Genomic DNA, 21,877 nt, shown 5'->3' with positions numbered 1-21,877 from the left:
CATAAATGTGATGTACAGTCCATATAATTGTGGTTCTGAACAGGTTTTTTTGTAGTTTATTGTACATGAGAATATTTGCAGCAAGCTTTTGATTTCTCAGGTGAATGATGATGCACTGGTTTACAATGATGTTCAGGCCATGAGACTCCTTTACTAATATTGATTGGACACAAATTTTATTTTATTTTTATTGACATACAGTGTAGAGAAGCTCTTTCCGGCCCTTTGAGCTGCCCAGAAATACCCCAGGTTAATCCTAGTATAAGCATGGGGCAATTTACAATGACCAATGAGCCTACCATCTGGTATGTCTTTGGATGGGGAAGGAAACCAGAGCCCACAGACAAAACCCACGTAGAGAGAACTTACAAATTCATTACCGGCAACAGCAGGAATTGAACCCAGGTCATTGGTACTGTAAAAGCATTGTGCTAACCACTATGCTACCGTGCCACCCCAGCCTTCTGTTTCTCTCCGCCACCATTAGAATGTAATTGCCTCACTTAAGACAATGCAGAAATTCTGGGATTCGTGTGAAATTGGGACTGTGAATGTAGCAGGGTGAGGGGTGAAGATTTGTACACTGTGTTTGACATTTTGGTCTTGAGACTATGTGGGAGCTCTGTATAATGTGATCGCTCGCATAGAGATTTCATTGGATGTTCTATCTGCACTTGCTGAACTTTATTGTTTCAATTCCGTCACATATTCTATTAATTCAGAAAAAGCAATGAATAAAGCAAATAACTCAATCTTTGTCTTTACCTCTAGGATACTGTGGTTTTCCAACTACAGAAGGTCAGTGATACTTTAAATCAACTTTCTTATAAAATTATTAGTCTATTCATGTGGGGATTTTTAAAAAATCAATTGATATTCTTATTAGCTATCTTCAAGCATTCATTTTTATTTCCTAAATATTTTCTACACTGTGTAAAATCTTAGAACAATTCCATAGTAAATTTTTTAATGCATCTGAGGATTAGAACTTTATCCAATACTTGCTGTCAGATTGAAATTAGACTTACTGTCCTGTAAATACCTGGCTTTTTTTATGCTCTCTATATTGAATAAAGGTACCACATTTATTGTCCTCTTTACTTCTGCTTCCTATTTGAAAAGTTGTGAAATTTTCTTTTGGAGATCCAGCAGTTTCCTTTCTTGATCCGATTGCAGTATGACAATTAAATTTCAAAATCAAAATTTCAGAAGATACAGTGATTCAATGATCTTTTCTGAAATCAAAGTTGAGAGCAGATCGTTGGAAAAAAATGATTGGATTAATCCAATGATTAATCATTTAAATATGTTCTACAAGAGACCTCTTTAAATCAAATACTTATGGAAACAGTTGACTTTTCAGTCTGAGACCCACTCAGCACGACAAGGGGGAAGAAGCCAGAATGAAAGTGGTGGAGCAGAGGAATACAAGCAGGCAGTGATAGGTGAGACCATGTGAGGGAGATGCCCACCATCGATGCTGCCTGACCTGCTGAGATTCTCCAGCATTTTATTTATTTAGAGATACAGTGCAGAATAGGCCCTTTTGGCGCTTCGAGCTTCACAGCCCTAGAATCCCCTTGACTCAACCCTAGACTAATCCTGGAACAATCTACAATGACCAATTAACCTACCAAATGATATGTCTTTGGACTGGTACAAGAATCACCCCTTGTTATAATAATTAGTGAGGCACGGAAAATCTGTATATACCGACAAGTAACTTTTATTATTTCAACTAATAAAGCAGGTGGGTTCATACTCTTATCTCCTGTGTGCTGCCTATTAGAACCCCAGACACTCCATGAACAGTCAATGATGGGGAAAAGATATTACCCGGGAAAGCAGTCTACGCTGGCCAGGCCTTCCTCGTAGTCCCGATCTCCACGTGTCTGTGGGGTCCTCCTTATCCGCGTTGGTTGGTCTCTGGCTGCTGGAGAGTTATTGCCCCTGCGTATTTGGAACTCCTGAGTCGTACACTGTTCCTCATCAATTGAACCATTGGATCTCCATCCCCTGACCTATCTGGGTCACCTTCTTACTGGTCATTTTACTGGGCTACAGTCAACATCGTTTCATGGCTCTGCCCACCCCAGCCTTGTGTATTTGTGTCTTTACACTCTGACTGGTCCAAACCAGTTGAATGAGGCAACCCAGACAGAGTCTAACAAGATTACCGATTGCAGGTCTGGCATTTTACAAAGCCAGTAGCTACTCCTCTGAGAATGGTCTCAGGCATATTGCTCTGATTAGGTTGTCCCAGAGCCAAGGATCAGTTCAGAGTCCATTCCCTTTACATAACAAATGGCTACTTGTTTGAGAATGGTCTTGGGTTTAGCAGATCATTACCTGAAGTTTCCTATTTCCACATTCAATTGATATGAATAGTTTAGCAAAGAGCAAGAAACTGTTCAGAGTCCGCAAAATGGGGTTGTGGGTGGTGGAGCAAAGACAACTGGGTTGTCTGCTTCCCCTGACCTTGATCAGACCGAAGTTTTTTCTGGCCAACCAGACTCTGGGAGGGAACTGGAACACCTGGAGAAAACCCATGCATTCCACAGGAAGAATGTACTTGCACCCCACAGAGGATGCTGGAATTGAACTTCTAACTCCAATGCCCGGAACTGGAATGCCATCGTGCAAACACTGCGCTATTCTCTCAAAGTATCCATCATCTGCAATATCTCTCGTGAGTTCCTTCAATACACACATGTCCAATGTAACACATGTATATTGGCTGTCCTGGTCTTTTCTACATTACTTACTCTCCTTAATGCTGCTCAGAAATTTTGAACAAACTCTTGTGATTGAACTGAAAGAAACAATTCTGACTTCAAAACGTCCTTAGAGAAAATATGAATCGACTATAAAAAGATAAAACTTCATTACACTTATTTAAAAATTGTTAACTTTCAAACCTCAGTTAATTGCAAATTGTCATTTATTGAATCACAGCATACGGTTCCTGCCAATACAACTGTGGGGGATATTCATCTGATTGCTCCTGTGATTACAACTGTTCTTACTATGGCACTTGTTGTATGGATTTCTGTGACTACTGCGCTCACATCGATTATGGTAATGGTTCTGATTCCCCTAGTGAATGGCGTTGCACTGTTTTACATTGACATTCATGAGTTAAATAATTTTGATCAGATACAAACTTCATTTTTTATTTTTATTAACGTACAGCACGGAATAGACTCTTCTAGCCCTTCAGACTTTGCAGACTGCAGAGGAAGGAATCTGATAGGAGAGGGGAGTGGACTATAGGGGAAGGGGGCGGGGCACCGGGGGGAGGTGATCGGCAAGTGAGATGAAGTAAGAGGCCAGAGTAGGGAATTGAAGAAGAAGAGAGGGGAGAGGAAAGTTCTTTTAACTGAAAGGGGAAATTGATGTTTATGCCATCAGGTTGTAGGCTACTGAAATGGAATATAACATGTTGCTCCTGCACCCTGAGAGTGGCCTCATCTTGGCACAAGAGGAGGCCATGGGTGAACATGTTGGAAGGAGAATGGTAACTCAAACCTTTGGCCAACGAAATGTGCCACATTTGGCAGATGGTGCGAAGTTGCTTGATGAAGCACTCCCCCAATTGAAACACTTGGGAAATCAGTAATTTTTCAGATAATAGAACCTTATCAAAGAATAGTAAGGCACAGTGGATGTGAGAAATTTATCAGCATTACATACTGTGATCATAGCTGAAGGTGATTGTTTCCTTTCTATTGTGTGTTTAATTAATATTTTTGAATATGACTGGTAACTGAATGACAAAAAGAACTGAAGGCAGCAAATGACTGATGTCTTTATCTTTATTTATAGGATACTGTGGTCTTACCAGCACTGAACCAGGTCAGTGATATTTAAGTTCAAACTGCTTTTTGAATTTATTTTACACCTTGACAGAAACTTTGTTATTCAATTAATGTTCACAATGTGTGTCCTCGATGGTGAGAGAGAGTTTGCTGCTGATCTCGAGTCGTGAGAACCCGAAAATTTAAGTGAAGATACAGCCTGTAACATCGAGACAGCGAGCTGTTGGTCTTCTCTCTCGCTGTTGCAGGAGTGATACCTCTCTCTCCCTCGTTAGTGAGAGTGAGTTTGTGGCAGTCGAGGTATTTGGATGAAGAGAGGTTTTTGATTGTCTCTAGATCACGGTCTCTCTGTGAGCTTTGCTTTTGCCTTCATGATGGGCGGTGGAGGGGGTTCTGCTGGAACAAGAGGGGGAGTGAGAGGGGCAGGGATGATGCTTTGCTGTTGCTTATGATTGGGAGTGGGGAGGGGACTTTGGGGTTCCAATGTTTTTCTGTCATACATTCTTTGGTGTTTTACATCTGTTATGTGTATGTCTGTGAAGAGTAAGAATTTCAGCTTGTATACTGTATACGTTCTCTGATGTAAAATGGAACTATTGAACCATTGAAAATTTGAATTTTAAGTTTGAATAATCGTGTATATTGCTACCTATAGACTGCAATCATTCCCCAAGCAGAATAGTTCGTTCTTCATTTTGCTGTTTCAATGCAATTTAAATGAGCATCTTCCTCACTCTGATTATGTAAACCACATCAGTCATCAGAGATTATTAGGCCAGCTTTGCTACTGAAGGGAAACTGTGATTTAAGAAAGATATCTACATTTACTGATAAAAATTCTGCGACAATTCTTCATGAATTCACACCCAATAACATCAAATAACTCTGTGACTATGACTAGAGGTCATGGGTAATGGATGAAAGGTTAAACGTTTTGGGGAAACATGAGGGGAAACCGCTTTGCTCAGAGGCTGGTGTGAGTGTGGAATGAGCTGCCAGCACAAGTGGTGCTTGCAATTTTGATTTCAACGTTTCAGAGAAGTTCTGATGGGAGGGGAATGGAGGGTATGGTCTGGGTGCAGGTCGATGGAATTAGGCCATGTAAATGGTTTGGCGTGGACTGGATAGGTCGATGGTCCTGATTCTGTGCTGTAGCATTATAGGTGCATGAATGTAGGACTAAACCCATTATAACTGATTGTTAATTTTTTACAAAGACAAATAAAGTCCATTTTACATGTGAAATAATAACACTTACCTTGCACTGACCTGACAGTGAGAGCTGCTGACTACCACAAACACATCAATAATTATTATAAATTACGATTGCAATCAAGTATTACGAGCACATCAATTATTAGATACAGCATTCACAGCTAAGGAGATGGACTGACCAACTGACAAATGCAGACTGTGTCATCTCCCTCTTACACTTCCTATGGGTGCAGTGATCAGACTGTCAGACTTCCATCTTCAATATACACATTCCCAATGAATGGACATTTCCTCACCCAGCCATTTCTACTGTACTTCCTTTCTATTCAGAAAGTTTGATAAATGTTTGAGGCTTCAACAAAAATAAATGATTCTCTCTTTATTTCTATTATTTTGACAGAATCAACGACGACATGGGAAACAGCATGTAAGAAAAGAGTCTTTGAGATTATATTGATCATCCTTAAAAATATATAATATTTTTACATCATAATTGTAGATTTTAAATTTCAAAATCAAAATTTCAGAAGATACAGTGATCCAATGATCTTTTCTGAAATCAATGTTGAGAGCAGATCATTGGGAAAAAATGATTGGATTAATCCACTGATTAATCATTTAAATATGTTCTACAAGTGACCTCTTTAAATCAAATACTTATGGAAACAGTTGACTTTTCAGTCTGAGACCCACTCAGCACGACAAGGGGGAAGAAGCCAGAATGAAAGTGGTGGAGCAGAGGAATACAAGCAGGCAGTGATAGGTGAGAACAGGTGAGGGAGACGCCCCCCATCGATGCTGCCTGACATGCTGAGATTCTCCAGCATTTTATTTATTTAGAGATACAGTGTAGAATAGGCCCTTTTGGCCCTTCGAGCTTCACAGCCCTAGAAACCCCTCGACTCAGCCCTAGACTAATCCTGGGACAATCTACTATGACCAATTAACCTACCAAATGATATGTCTTTGGACTGGTACAAGAATCACCCCTTGTTATAATAATTAGTGAAGCACGGAAAATCTGTATATACCGACAAGTAACTTTTATTATTTCAACTGAAACAGCAGGTGGGTTCACACTCTTGTCTACCTGTGTGCTGCCTATTAGAACCCCAGACACTCCATGAACAGTCAATGATGGGGAAAAGATATTACCCGGGAAAGCAGTCTACGCTGGCCAGGCCAGGCCTTCCTCGTGGTCCCGATCTCCACGTGTCTGTGAGGTCCTCCTTATCCGCGATGGTTGGTCTCTGGCTGCTGGAGAGTTATTGCCCCTGCGTATTTGGAACTCCTGAGTCGTACACTGTTCCTCATCAATTGAACCATTGGATCTCCATCCCCTGACCTATCTGGGTCACCTTCTTACTAGTCATTGTACTGGGCTACAGTCAACATCGTTTCATGGCTCTGCCCACCCCAGCCTGGTGTATTTGTGTCTTTACACTCTGACTGGTCCAAACCAGTTGAATGAGGCAACCCAGACAGAGTCTAACAAGATTACCGATTGCAGGTCTGGCATTTTACAAAGCCTGTAGCTACTCCTCTGAGAATGGTCTCAGGTATATTGCTCTGATTATGTTGTCCCAGAGCAAGGATCAGTTCAGAGTCCATTCCCTTTACATAACAAATGGCTACTTGTTTGAGAATGGTCTTGGGTTTAGCAGATCATTACCTGAAGTTTCCTATTTCCACATTCAATTGATATGAATAGATTAGCAAAGAGCAAGAAACTGTTCAGAGTCCACAAAATGGGGTTGCGGGTAGAGGCGCAAAGACAACTGGGTTGTCTGCTTCCCCTGACCTTGATCAGACCGAAGTTTTTTCTGGCCAACCAGACTCTGGGAGGGAACTGGAACACCTGGAGAAAACCCATGCATTCCACAGGAAGAATGTACTTGCACCCCACAGAGGATGCTGGAATTGAACTTCTAACTCCAATGCCCGGAACTGGAATGCCATCGTGCAAACACTGCACTATTCTCTCAAAGTATCCATCATCTGCAATATCTCTTGTGAGTTCCTTCAATACACACATGTCCAATGTAACACATGTATATTGGCTGTCCTGGTCTTTTCTACGTTACTTTCTCTCCTTTACGCTGCTCAGAAATTTTGAACTAAGTTTTGTGATTGAACTGAAACAAACAATTCTGACTTCAAAACGTCCTTAGAGAGAATATGTATCGACTATAAAAAGATAAAACTTCATTACACTTATTTAAAAATTGTTAACTTTCAAACCTCAGTTAATTGCAAATTGTCATTTATTGAATCACAGCATACGGTTCCTGCCAATACAACTGTGGGGGATATTCATCTGATTGCTCCTGTGATTACAACTGTCGTTACAGTGGCAACTGTTGTACGGATTTCTGTGACTACTGCGCATACATCGATTATGGTAATGGTTCTGATTCCTCTAGAGAATGGTGATGCATTGGTTTACATTGACATTCATGAGTTAAATAATTTTGATCAGATACAAACTTTATTTTTTATTTTTATTAACGTACTGCATGGAATAGACTCTTCTAGCCGTTTAGACTTTGCAGACTGCAGAGGAAGGAATCTGATAGGAGAAGAGAATGGACCGTAGGAGAAAGGGAAGAAGGGGGGCACCAAGGGGAGTTGATAGGCAAGTGAGATGAAGTAATAGTTCAGAGTGGGAAATTGAAGAGGAGGAGAGGGGAAAGGAAAGCTTTTTTTAACCAGAAGGAGAAATTGATGTTTGTGCCGTCAGGTTGTAGGCTATCGGAACAGAATGTAACATCTTGCTCCTGCACCCTGAGGGTGGCCTCATTTTGGCACAAGAGGAGGCCATGGATGGAGATGTTGGAGTGGGAAAAGGAATGGGAAGTAAAACCTTTGGACAATGGGAAGTTCCACTTTTGGCAGATGGAGAGTAGGTGCTCAATGGAACAGTACCCCAATTGAAATACTTGGGAAATCTAAAATTACTCAGATAATAGAACCTTATTGAAGAATAGTAAGACACAGTGGATGTGATAAATTGCTCAGCAATACATAACGTAATCATAGCTGATGGTAATCATTTCCTTTCTATTGTGTGTTGAATTAATAATTTTGAATATGACTGGAAAGACCCACTAAATACCCATTTAGGACAGAGTTAAGGAAAAACTTCTTCTCCCAGAGAGTTGTGGGGGTCTGGAATGCACTGCCTCGGAAGGTAGTGGAGGCCAATTCTCTGGATGCTTTCAAGAAAGAGCTAGATAGGTATCTTATGGATAGGGGAATCAAGGGATATGGGGACAAGGCAGGAACCGGGTATTGATAGTAATTGATCAGCCATGATCTCAAAATGGTGGTGCAGGCTCGAAGGGCCGAATGGTCTACTTCTGCACCTATTGTCTATTGTCTATTGAAACTGATTGAGAAAAAGATCTGAAGATAGCAAATGACTGATGACTTTATCTTTATCTATAGGATACTGTGCTCTTTCCACCACTGTACCAAGTAAGTCATATTTAAGTTCAATTGCTTTATGCATTTGTTACTGTACACCTTGACAGAATCTTTGTTAATCAATTAATGTTCACAATGTCTGTCCTCGATGGTGAGAGAGAGTTTGATGGGCCGAAGGACTGTTACTGTGCTGCACTTTTCTTTGAATATGTGACTAAACCGACTATAGCTGCTTGCCATGTACTGAAGTATTCATTCCAGTTACCTGTCCAAATACATTTTCATTGGTGTTATTCTTCCTGTCTCCTCCATCTTCTCTGGCAGCTCATTCCTGATACCAAGTACTCTCTGTGTGAAACGTGTACTCCTCGGATCCCTTTAAACCATCTCTCTCTCATATCTGCTCATGAGCAAATTTTCCGTCTATCTGCCCTGGTTACACCCCTCATAAATATCAGATCCAATTTGCCTCAGTACCGGCTCCACTCCAAGGAAATCAAATACATTCTGTTCAGTGTGTGATGGGACGGTATGGAGGGTGTTTCACTCTGTGACTGACCCTGGGAGTGTGTGATGGGATGGTGTGGAGGTTAAATTCACTTGTAATCTAAGTGACTGAGGCAAAAGTTGGATCATCTTTCAATATTAGATTGAATGTGTGGAAGACGAATTGAAGGAATGTAGAAACAGGAAGTGTTAATGCAATTAGAACTTCTGAATTCAGTGTAGATAAATTTTGACATTGATTTTGACATTGTCGGGAGCATTAAAATGTTAAAGCTTCAATAGATTGCACTCTTTAATAGATACACTGTCAAAATTCTTTATTTTTATGTATGCTAATTATATTTTCAAATTTTAATATTTTTCTTTCTTTACAAAACTATTAACAGGTAACTAATTTCAAATGCTACTCTTCTTGACCTGAAACTATAGATCTTTCTACAAAAAAGTCAATGTAATTTATGATTTCTGAATGGGTCCAGTTATCCTTACTAAAGAGATTTGTATGTCTTCACCAAACAACTATTTTCGTTTCTGACTCTTAAATGTTCGTGGAATCTTAATAATGAAAACACTATAGTTAGCAAACCAAAGCCAATTGCCAAAGACAGCCAATAACTGCTCCTGTTACAATTAATAAAGAGTTCATGGAGCAGGCAATCAAGCAGATGAACAAGTCGCTAGAGAATGCAGATGCTGGAGTCTGAAACATCAAGCAATCTGCTGGAGAGCTCAGCTGGTCGAGCAGCATCGGAGGATCGAAAGTTGTTGTCCCCCAGCTGATTGTTTACTGCTCCAAAGATGGTTTCTTAAGTTGCAACAGAAACAAAATCCTGGAGAACCATTGAGCTGAGCTGCCCCAGAAACCATCCAGTTCAACTCAAGCCTAATCAGAGAGAAATTTACAAACACTGATTAGCCTACCAGATGGTATTTGTTTGGATTGTGGAAGGAAACTGCTACACTATCTTCTCAATATATACAGCAACAGTAGCATCTCTTGTGAATCCCTTCAATATGCACATTTCCAATGTAACAGACGGATATTGGTTGTATTAGACATGTGTATGTTAGTTTCTATCCTTAATGCTGTTCAGAAATTTTGAACAAAGTTTGGTGATTGAACAGAAAAAAAAACAATTCTGACTTTATTATTTTAAGAAGTGCACTGAGAAAGAACAGAGGGAACAGGTATTAAAACATCCTTAGAGAAAATATGGATTGACTATAAAAAGATAAAACTAAATTACATTTAATTGAAAATTTTTAAGTTTTATACCTCATTTAATAGTAAATTATCATTTACTGCATCACAGTAGAAGGTTCCTGCCGATACAACTGTGGGGGAAATTCATATGATTGCTCCTGTGATTACAACTGTCGTTACCGTGGCAACTGTTGTCTGGATTTCTGTGAACACTGTGCCTACATCAATTATGGTAAAGATACATTTATAAGACAAGTAGATATTTAAATATATGCTCAATTTAAAATATTTGTTTCCAAAAGGGACTCCAATTTATTAAAGAGTATCATTTGGAAGGTTGTTACATGAAAGCAGTTTGGCTTGGGCCAGAGGCTATGAGAGAACAATATATAATGTGATCTTTAGCATCGAGATTTCTTTTCTGTATATCAAATACAGGATGGAAACAAGCCATTCAGTCCAATTGGCCCATGCGGTATAAAACATTTAATCAAGTCCCATTAGCCTGCATATAGTTCGCATTGCTTTAAACCGTTCCTCTCCATGTGTGTGTCCAAGCGCCTCATAAATGTGATGTACAGTCCATATAATTGTGGTTCTGAACAGGTTTTTTTGTAGTTTATTGTACATGAGAATATTTACAGCAAGCTTTTGATTTCTCAGGTGAATGATGATGCACTGGTTTACAATGATGTTCAGGCCATGAGACTCCTTTACTAATATTGATTGGACACAAATTTTATTTTATTTTTATTGACATACAGTGTAGAGAAGCTCTTTCCGGCCCTTTGAGCTGCCCAGAAATACCCCAGTTTAATCCTAGTATAAGCATGGGGCAATTTACAATGACCAATGAGCCTACCATCTGGTATGTCTTTGGATGGGGAAGGAAACCAGAGCCCACAGACAAAACCCACGTAGAGAGAACTTACAAATTCATTACCGGCAACAGCAGGAATTGAACCCAGGTCGCTGGTACTGTAAAAGCATTGTGCTAACCACTATGCTACCGTGCCACCCCAGCCTTCTGTTTCTCTCCGCCACCATTAGAATGTAATTGCCTCACTTAAGGCAATGCAGAAATTCTGGGATTCGTGTGAAATTGGGACTGTGAATGTAGCAGGGTGAGGGGTGAAGATTTGTACACTGTGTTTGACAGTTTGGTCTTGAGACTATGTGGGAGCTCTGTATAATGTGATCGTTCGCATAGAGATTTCATTGGATGTTCTATCTGCACTTGCTGAACTTTATTGTTTCAATTCCGTCACATATTCTATTAATTCAGAAAAAGCAATGAATAAAGCAAATAACTCAATCTTTGTCTTTACCTCTAGGATACTGTGGTTTTCCAACTACAGAAGGTCAGTGATACTTTAAATCAACTTTCTTATAAAATTATTAGTCTATTCATGTGGGGATTTTTAAAAAATCAATTGATATTCTTATTAGCTATCTTCAAGCATTCATTTTTATTTCCTAAATATTTTCTACACTGTGTAAAATCTTAGAACAATTCCATAGTAAATTTTTTAATGCATCTGAGGATTAGAACTTTATCCAATACTTGATGTCAGATTGAAATTAGACTTACTGTCCTGTAAATACCTGGCTTTTTTTATGCTCTCTATATTGAATAAAGGTACCACATTTATTGTCCTCTTTACTTCTGCTTCCTATTTGAAAAGTTGTGAAATTTTCTATTGGAGATCCAGCAGTTTTCTTTCTTGATCCGATTGCAGTCTGGGAACATCTCATCTAGCCAAGGGGATTTATGTACTTTTAAGTCGGCGAACACATCTAAGACCTCCTCCTTAAAAATAACTATGTATTTTCAAATATCACTGTACTCATCAATAAGTTCTCCAGTGAGTGTCTTTCTCTCTCATGTGTACAAAGGCAAAGTATTCGTTATGTCCTCATCTCGATCCTCCAGCTCAATGGAGATTCCGCATTGTTCTCCAATTGACCCTAAATGACTCTTCTCCTTGAGAATCATTTCAAGTAATTTGTTGCCACTTTCAAAAAAGATGCTCCTCCTGCGGGTTTCAAAGCAAGAACGTGACAAGGGCTTTACTTCTGGCAGATTCTGATGTTATGGCCAGATTCCAATTATGGAATGACATGGATCACTAGTAAAGTTCAAAGTTCAAAGTACATTTGTTATCAAAGTATGTATACTATAGACAACCTTGAGATTCATCTCCTTACAGGCAGCCACAAAACAAAGAAACCAAATAGAACCCATTAACAAAGAAAACTGTCAAACACCCAATGTGCAGAGATCAACAAATTGTGCAATACAAACAAACAAATGACATTCAGAACTAAAGTTCGCAAAAGTGAGTTCACAATCACAGAGTCAGTCATGACTGTAGAAAATGCAGTCCCTTTCCTCATGGAAATTGAGATGAAATGTTATATTTTACAATATCACCGTTTAGCTGATCAAATTCAAGGAGCCACCTGTAATTAGTAGTGAATTACTAGTGCACAATGACATTGTCAGAGGCGTAATGGAAGAGTGCAAGCAAACTATTGAAAAGATGGTGTTGGTCCACTTTCCCAAAGTTCCCACATCACGATCTTTAGAAACATGATTTACAAATTGCACCGGTGGAGATTCAGTCCCCGTGAATTGCCTGTTGTCCTTCTCTTTTCGGGACATAACAAATAGACAATAGAATTAAAAATCTTCTCAGCTCAACAACTAGCACTGGAAAAAGAGAGGTAGTTATTAATTTTGTGGAACGACAAATCAAGTCCATTTTACATGTGAAATAATAACACTGTTCTTGCACTGACCTGACAGTGAGAGCTGCTGACTACCACAAGCACATCAATAATTATTATAAATTATGATTGCAATCAAGTATTACGAGCACATCAATTATTAGATACAGCATTCACAGCTGAGGAGATGAACTGACCAACTGACAGATGTAGACTGTGGCATCTCCCTCTGACACTTCCTAGGGGTGCAGAGATCAGACTGGCAGACTTCCATCTTCAATATACACATTCCCAATGAATGGACATTTCCTCACCCGGCCATTTCTACTGTACTTCCTTTCTATTCAGAAAGTTTGATTAATGTTTGAGGCTTCAACAGAAATAAATGATTCTGTCTTTATTTATATTATTTTGACAGAAACACCGACGACATGGGAGACAACAGGTAATAAACAATCTCTGAGAATATATTAACCCGCCTTTAAAAATATAAAACACCTTCACATCAAAATTATAAATTTTGAACTGCCTTCAATCTTTAACCTATCATTTACTTTACAACAGGGTATGGTTCTTGCAGATATAACTGTGGGGGATCTTCATTCGGATGTTCCTGTGATTCCAACTGCCACTATTATGGCAGCTGTTGTCCTGATTTCTGTGACCATTGTGCTTACATCGATTATGGTAAGCAAGTACTTAAAAAGGGAACTAATCCTTAAATGTGTATGAAATTATAATCATAACGAGGCTTACAAAATTACCAAAATATCACTCATGGTCAATTACTCTGGCAACTTAATACAGGTGGATCTAGATGCTAAGGAATTTTCTGGCCCTATTGAATGGAATCAGTAACATTCTTTATTCCCAGTGCCATTGGTATAATTCAATTATGAACACCCGGCATTTTGACATATTCCGCAGGATTTTGATGTTGTTCTCATGCATCATAGAACATAGAACAGTACAGTATAGGAACACACCATTCAGCGCACAATGGTGTGCTAACCAGCTAAAAAGCGAATTAATAATATCCAAACTCTAATCCCTCTTACCTACACAATGTTGATATCCCTCTATCTTCTTTACATCCATGTTACCATTCAAACATCTTTTAAAAGCCTCTGATGTATTTGACTCTATCACCACACAAGGCAGAGAATTCAAGACATCCGTGACTCTCTGAGTGAAAAAACTGAACTCTCTCATCCACTTTAACCTACCCCATCTCGCCTTCAATGCATGCTCTCTGGTACTAGACATTTCAACCCTGGGAAACAGACACTCTCTGTCTACTCTGTCTATGCCCCTCATAACCTTATAAACCTCTGTCAGATCTCCCTGCAGCTTTCAGTGCTCTCAAGAAGACGGCCCAAGTTTATCCAGCCTCTCGTGATAGCACATGCCCTCTAAACCAGGCAGCATCCTGGTAAGCCTCTTCTGCACCCTCTTCAAAGCTTCCACATCCTTCCTATAGTGGGGTGACCAGAATAGTACACAATGTTCCAGATGTGGCCCAACCAGAGTTCTATAAATTTGCAACATAACCTCTTGACTTTTGAACTCAATGCCTTGACTAATAAAAGCAAACATTCTTTCAACCTATCAACCTGTGCAGCCACTTTCAAGGAGCTAGACCATTCTTTGGCATTGTGTTCAATGTGAGGATAATTCCATCTAGAAAGGGTAAGAACCAACAGTGCCAGGCAGGAAGTAAATTGACAGAACAACATTATTAGTAGAACATATTTATATACCTGTACAACTTACAGAAACAAACCTTTCAATGAATTATTACTGTAGCTCAGTGGCTGAAGAAGGAGGCTGATCACCACACTATGAAATGCAAAAATGGATTGACTATAAATTCTGGGTTTGTTAACAGTGCTCTTATTACAATACATAAAGAAAAATAAATATGTTCATTCATGTGAATCATAGCTTTCACTGATCATTTAATTTCTATCATTATTATTTCTATGAGTAAGACTGGAAGAAGATTGATCAAATATGTTTAACAAATTGTATGTGTTTTTCTTTAGGGCACTGTGGAATTAGCACAACAGGTCAGTTCAGTTTATTTTTCTATTCCAATGTTTTCATGGGTCGTTTCAGTTAACCCTTGCACTTTGGGCATGCTGTGTTGGTGTTGGAATATGTGGTGACTCTTGCAGAATACCCCCAGCAAGTCCTTAGGTTGTGTCGGTTGTTCACACAAAAGGCACATTTCACTCTGTTTCGATGCACGTATGATAAATAAAATCAACCTGAATCTGAATCTGAGTCTGATACACAACAGAAAAAGGAGTTATTAGTCTCAGTGACTGTTTCCAAAGAGTCATTTTGCAGTTAATGGTTCTAGTGCTGTACAAAATCAGTTTTATTCATTCATGGAAGCAACATGCCCTTGAATGTGATGTTTGATGCACTTTATCAGAGTGTAACTAGATTTTTCTGGTTCAATCAGCAACATTATGGGAAACATGCAGGAAAGCGGAGTTGTGTCTGAGACCAGATCGGCTTTGATCTTTTTGAATGGCAGGACTCGATCAAGGAGCATTGTTGCTGAGTCTTACTCCTTTTCCATATGTTCTTTTATGTGAGGTTATGGGATGGCAAAGGTGAAAGGTGCTGTAGAAATTCACTTCAGTTCATGTTTCTGACCACTGCTGTTTCTGGGGTACAGGAACGACAGCTACTGTACCCCACAATATTACTGCCACATTTCGTTTGGGTACTTTTGTGAGCCAGGTGAAGAGCTCCAGCACTCCTTAGTCAGGGTAACTGGAGGAAATAATATTGTGTCATTGATAATGGGCAGTGAAGTTATCATTAAATAATTAGATTATTTGTGATTTACATAATTGAAAATGCAGAGTGTGCTCATGGACTTGGTTAAGCTTGTGAAACAGTGATGCAGGGTAGATGGAAGCAAAGAGTTTCCAGCAATTGACAACCCAGCGTGGAGAACAAGCGAAATAATTAAAGAAAGAGTGAGATTTAGAAACCATTATTGGGGAGGAATAATTCACTTGAAAATTGAGCGACTGAGACAAAAGTTGGATCATCTTTCAATATTAGATTGGATGTGTGGACGAGGAATTGAAGGAATGTAGAAACAGGACGTGTTAATGTAATTAGAACTTCAGAATTCTGTGTCAATAAATTTTGACATTGATCTGCAAACGAACATTAAAATGTTAAAGCTTTAATGGTTTGCACTCTTTAATAGATACCCTGTCAAAAATACTTTACTATTATATATGGTAAATTATTCTTTTCTGATTTTAATCTTTTTTTTTCTTTACAGAGCCAGTAACAGGTAACTAATTTCAAATGCTCCATGTGGTTTCTCTTCAAACTATCATTCTCTGCTCATTGGTGATGGTGAGCTTTGTGAAATTCTTCCTCACAAATTTGCATTTTTGATCATTTGAAATGGAAACACATTACAGATTTAAATTGCTTAAAAACATATAAGTTTGACAATAACTTCAAAGCACTTCTAATTAGATTTACTAGTACAAGCATAGTGTACACCAGGAAGAATAAACTAGAGCATACTGGGTTTATTTTCAGTGATGTCAATTGTCATATAACAGGGAACCACCAATATATGTCTATTATTTTATCACTTGTAAATGCCTTACAATGTGGCAAGTTTGTCTTGTCCTACCAGTTGCTGACATTTAAAAAAATGAAAATCATATGTGACTTTCTTTTCAATCAACCCAACTCCAGCAGGGCAAATGTACGTGCTCTAGAATTGACCACAATGTCCAGATTAGAAAGAGAGGTAAAATAAGGATTACTTGAGACCAGGAACACTCATTGGAAGGACATAAACGTTCAGGATTAGATCAACATGTAGCAAGGGTGGACGGGCAGTTGCAGAAGCTTATTCAATGAATGGCAGTTTGCCTGAACACAGAAGAAAAGAAAATTGGTGGCAAGTACTGACAAAGAGACAAATAAGTTGTTTATTTTTACTAGATATTGTCTCATCTAAACGTATGCATTTCCTTGTTGTTCATAGGTGTATGTGGAGGTTATCTCAATGATCATAATGGATCTTTTCTCAGTCCTGGCTACCCATACAGCTATTCAAATTATGAAAACTGCATCTGGTACATAAGAGCGAGCCATAGCTATATAATAGATCTGTGGTTTACTGACATTGAGTAAGTGAAAATGATTTCACCCTCATTTTTAATTATATAAGTATGTACTTTCAAGGTTCATGTTGTCAAATAACTATCGTGTCCTGACTGCTTCAGATTACCTCAATGGATTCATGCCATCAATCTTTTGAAGCTGTGTCGAATCATATGTTTATTGCTTTTCATAAAACCATGTTAACTTTGCTTGATTTTCTTGAATTTTTTCACGGGCATTGCCCAAACACTTTTATAAGAGCTTTTCACATTTTCCCTATGATAGATATTAATAACTGATCTGTATTCCCCCCTTTCTACAGCCCTTTATCTTGTTAAACAATCAACTCCCCAGATCTTTACTTCAACACCCCTCCTCAGTTTCACCTATCACTTGCCACCTTGTAATTCTTCCTCCCCTGCCCCCACCTTCTTATCGGATTTCTCCCCTTCCTTTCCAGTCCTGATGAAGCGTCTTGGCCCAATACTGTACGTTGACTAATTACTCCTTTTTATAGATGCAGCCTGGCCAACCGAGTTCCTCCAGCAATTTGTGTGCATGTGCGTGCACGTGTGTGTGTTGCTTTGGATTTCCAGCGTATGCAGATTTTCTTGAGTCTGTATTTTCCTGCTTGGTTCCATCCTCTTCTTTCTGAAAAAACAATGTGAAAATCTATTCTGGAATGCAAAAGAAATACTCTTGGTTATGGGTATTCCTTGAAAGTGAAGGAACTGAAGAGTGAAATCAACGATGTTGTGGTAGCTTAGTTACTAGTATGTCGGAAATGAGCATTAAAACTTTACAAATGTCAGCTGAGCAATTCACGGAACGAAATAAATCTGGAATAAAGATTTTGATGGTCTTAGACATTGTAAATTGAGAAAGCCTAATCCCATAAAGGGATGATTCAGGAATATACAGTAGATTCAGAATAATGGAACAATAGTTATACCAAGTTTGTGAGGTCAAAGTTTTTTATGCAGAGTGCCTTGTTTCAGATATCACTGATTGTAAAGGTATTGGAAACTGAGTCAATCTCAGCCTTCAGAATAAGAAAAATAAACTGCAGGAATAGATAAAGAGAGGAAAAGTGCAAAGGAATTGAATGAACTGACATGAACCTGGACCATAACAATTCTTACTTCTTTAAATGCCAGGATGCATCTCAAAAGATGAAGTAAATATTACGAGGCATCTTTAGTGTGTAAGGAAGCTATGTATTTTCAATTAAGAGTAGAAAATTGAAGGACACACATGGAATAATTTTATTCCATGTAGAGAAGAAGCAGACTTATTTGAATAATAGGAATTTACCATGAATGCAAAGCTATTGAGTGTGGGGACTGTGTTGGATTAGCCAGCCGGTGACATAATGGCATCTGCACTGGACTTTGAGGCAAGTGGTCCTGAGTTTGAAACTGGTGGCCCTTTACAGGCTTTCCATCTGTGCTGGATTGATCATCAAGCCAGCAACTCAGCGGTGTACAAAACAGACAAAATGCTAAAGTAACAACAAGGTTGCCACCCAATGCGCCACAAGATGTGCATAGGAACAACTACAACAACTGTGTGTATAATGTGAGTTGAAATCAGGTCTCTAGTTGAGTATATGCTTTATAAACGTGGGAAGTCAGGTGATTGATTTTATGAATAAGTTTGTTAGATTTTGTCAGAAGATAAATGGTATCATTATGCATGGCCCAGAAGGTATAGATATCTAAGAGTAGTCCAGTATTTTCTTATGGCCTTGGCCTTCATAACTCAGGGTACTGAATACAAGAGTTGCGTTGTTATGTTGAGGTTGTATTGGTGGGACCTATATTGTGTGCAGTTCTAGTCACCTACCTAGAGGAAAGATATCAATAAGATTGAAAAAGCACAGCGAAAACTCACACGGATTTTGCCGGGTCTTGAAGACCTGAGTTATATGGAAACGTTTAATTTTATTCACTGGAAGGCAGGAGAATGAAGGAAGATATACTAGAGGTATACAACATTGTGAGGGGTATAGGTAGGGTAAATGCAAGCAGACTTTTCTCACTGAGGTTGGGTGAGACTATAGACAATAGACAATAGGTGCAGAAGTAGACCATTCAGCCCTTCGAGCCTAGACTAGATCTACAGGACGTAAGTTTAGGGTGAAGGAGAAATACTTAAGGGGAACCTAAGGGAGGATCTTCTTCATTGAGGCAAGTGTGGAATGAGCTGACGGTGGAAGTGGTGGATGTGGGTTCGATTACATCATTTAAGAGTAGTACGTAGATGGGAGACTGGGAGAGCTATGGTCCAGGTGCAGGTCAGTGGGACCAGGCAAATAGCAGATTGGCATGGACTAGATGGGCCTGTCTCTGTGCTGTAGTGCTCTATCATTTTATATCTTTTGCTGAGTTACTCAAATAATTTTTGCAATTGTTTTAAAAGTAGAAGCATCCATCATTGTCTGATTTTTTTTTAAAGTTAATAAATAAATAAATAACAATTATTGTGAAATTCATTTTCAACCTGTGATCATTGTCTTAATAGCTTGGAAGTTTCACCAACTTGTGGATTTGATTATATTGCAATATATGACGGACCTTCTACATCTTATAACTTACTTGAAAAACTCTGCCATGATTCAAGTGAAACATTTACATCAACATCCAACAGTATGACAGTCCATTTTCGAACAGATTCTAGTGTAACTCGACGTGGTTTCGCTGCAAGTTACCGCTCTCTGCCCATCAATAATGGTGAGCTTTCTGAAATTACTTGTTCAAAGTTCCATACTAGAAAGATTAGGAAATGGATCATGTTATAACCTAAATTGCTTTAAAACATTTTATGTTTTTGAATTCAAAAAATCCAAAAATTCAGAAAAGAGATAACTGCAGAAATTATTAAACAAGAATCTTGCAAATGCCTTGTGTGCTTTAAGATCTTAAGACACATAAGATGCTGGAGGAACTCAACAGATCAGGCAGCTTCTATGGAAATGAAGAGACATAGAAATATAGAAAACCTACTGCACAATACAGGCCCTTCAGCCCGCAAAGCTGTGCTGAACATGTCTTTAACTTAGAAATTACCTAGGGTTACCCATAGCCCTCTATTTTACTAAGCTCCCTGTACCTGTCTAGGAGTCTCTTAAAAGACCCTGTCGTATACGCCTCAACCACCGTCGGCGGCAGCCCATTCCACGTACTCACCACTTTCTGCATAAAAAAACTTACCCCTGACATCTCCACTGTACCAGCTTCCAAGCACCTTAAAACTGTGCCCTCTCGTGCTAGCCACTTCAGCCCTGGGGAAAACCCCTCTAACTACCCACACGATCAATGCCTCTCATCACCTTGATAGATAGATAGATAGATACTTTATTCATCCCCATGGGGAAATTCAACTTTTTTTTTTCCAATGTCCCATACACTTGTTGTAGCAAAACTAATTACATACAATACTTAACTCAGTAAAAAAAATATGATATACATCTAAATCACTATCTCAAAAAGCATTAATAATAGCTTTTAAAAAGTTCTTAAGTCCTGGCGGTAGAATTGTAAAGCCTAATGGCATTGGGGAGTATTGACCTCTTCATCCTGTCTGAGGAGCATTGCATCGATAGTAACCTGTCGCTGAAACTGCTTCTCTGTCTCTGGATGGTGCTATGTAGAGGATGTTCAGAGTTTTCCATAATTGACCGTAGCCTACTCAGCGCCCTTCGCTCAGCTACCGATGTTAAACTCTCCAGTACTTTGCCCACGACAGAGCCCGCCTTCCTTACCAGCTTATTAAGACGTGAGGCGTCCCTCTTCTTAATGCTTCCTCCCCAACACGCCACCACAAAGAAGAGGGCGCTCTCCACAACTGACCTATAGAACATCTTCAGCATCTCACTACAGACATTGAATGACGCCAACCTTCTAAGGAAGTACAGTCGACTCTGTGCCTTCCTGCACAAGGCATCTGTGTTGGCAGTCCAGTCTAGCTTCTCGTCTAACTGTACTCCCAGATACTTGTAGGTCTTAACCTGCTCCACACATTCTCCATTAATGATCACTGGCTCCATATGAGGCCTAGATCTCCTAAAGTCCACCACCATCTCCTTGTACACCTCTATCAGGTCAGAGATTTGATGTTTCAGGCCAAGACCCTTCTTCGGGACTGAAAAGGAAGGGGGAAGATGCGGGAATGAAAAGGGTCGAGGGGATGGGGGTGGGGGTGGGGGGGGAAGAAGCTAGTTGGAAGGTGATGGGTGGGACCAGGAGGGTGGGAAAGGTCAAGGGCTGGAGAAGAATGAATATGACAGGAGAGGAGGGTGGTCATGGTGTACTATAGGAAGTTGTAATGTGGTTCATTGTACATATGGGGTGCACACAATAGAAGGACACAGGACATTTGATGTTAATTACCATAAGACAAAGAGCCAACACTACATGTGCCTTATTTTGTAAATTCTAAACATCTTACAATCACTGTTCCCTCTAAGCTGCATGGCTATGCAGTAACTGAAATGCTCTTGTGCTCAAAGCATTTGCTCCCAAACAGCTTAGAGGGACTTTAATATAATGTTAATATAATTTTTAAATCGTGCACATTTTAAATTTTGAAATCTATGTTAATATAATTGTGAAATACCCTGTAACTATGTGGTAATGAATCTAATCCATAAATTTTATAAATAATAAATGTACAATGTCCTTAACTTTGAAACATTTTAGAGCTTCAGCGTATTTGCATTGCCATTGTTTCACGTTACAACACAGTTACAAATTGTGTTAGTAAACACTGAATGGAAACTGATAGTTCATTGTTAATAAACCACCTGCCTGCTGAATGC

At 39.2% G+C, this 21,877-nt stretch overlaps 1 protein-coding gene across 1 annotated transcript in view; it reads left to right on the top strand.

Moving 5' to 3' along the window:
- The window catches only part of LOC140715048 (scavenger receptor cysteine-rich domain-containing protein DMBT1-like), a 79,046-nt gene that overhangs the window by 49,861 nt on the left and 7,308 nt on the right, over positions 1 to 21,877 (top strand). Inside the window, exons 32-45 of the mRNA XM_073026776.1 lie at positions 772 to 798; positions 2,956 to 3,078; positions 3,826 to 3,855; positions 5,434 to 5,460; positions 7,312 to 7,434; positions 8,481 to 8,510; positions 10,280 to 10,402; positions 11,505 to 11,531; positions 13,319 to 13,345; positions 13,465 to 13,587; positions 14,946 to 14,969; positions 16,214 to 16,225; positions 16,940 to 17,084; positions 19,582 to 19,790. Of these exons, the coding sequence (XP_072882877.1) occupies positions 772 to 798; positions 2,956 to 3,078; positions 3,826 to 3,855; positions 5,434 to 5,460; positions 7,312 to 7,434; positions 8,481 to 8,510; positions 10,280 to 10,402; positions 11,505 to 11,531; positions 13,319 to 13,345; positions 13,465 to 13,587; positions 14,946 to 14,969; positions 16,214 to 16,225; positions 16,940 to 17,084; positions 19,582 to 19,790 (1,050 nt within the window). The remainder of the gene's footprint in view (positions 1 to 771; positions 799 to 2,955; positions 3,079 to 3,825; positions 3,856 to 5,433; positions 5,461 to 7,311; positions 7,435 to 8,480; positions 8,511 to 10,279; positions 10,403 to 11,504; positions 11,532 to 13,318; positions 13,346 to 13,464; positions 13,588 to 14,945; positions 14,970 to 16,213; positions 16,226 to 16,939; positions 17,085 to 19,581; positions 19,791 to 21,877) is intronic.

This window comes from Hemitrygon akajei, chromosome 23 (assembly GCF_048418815.1).
Source record: "Hemitrygon akajei chromosome 23, sHemAka1.3, whole genome shotgun sequence".
NCBI lineage: Eukaryota > Metazoa > Chordata > Chondrichthyes > Myliobatiformes > Dasyatidae > Hemitrygon > Hemitrygon akajei.
The sequence above is the reverse complement of the archived record's forward strand: the minus strand, read 5'-3'. Positions and strand labels throughout refer to the sequence as shown.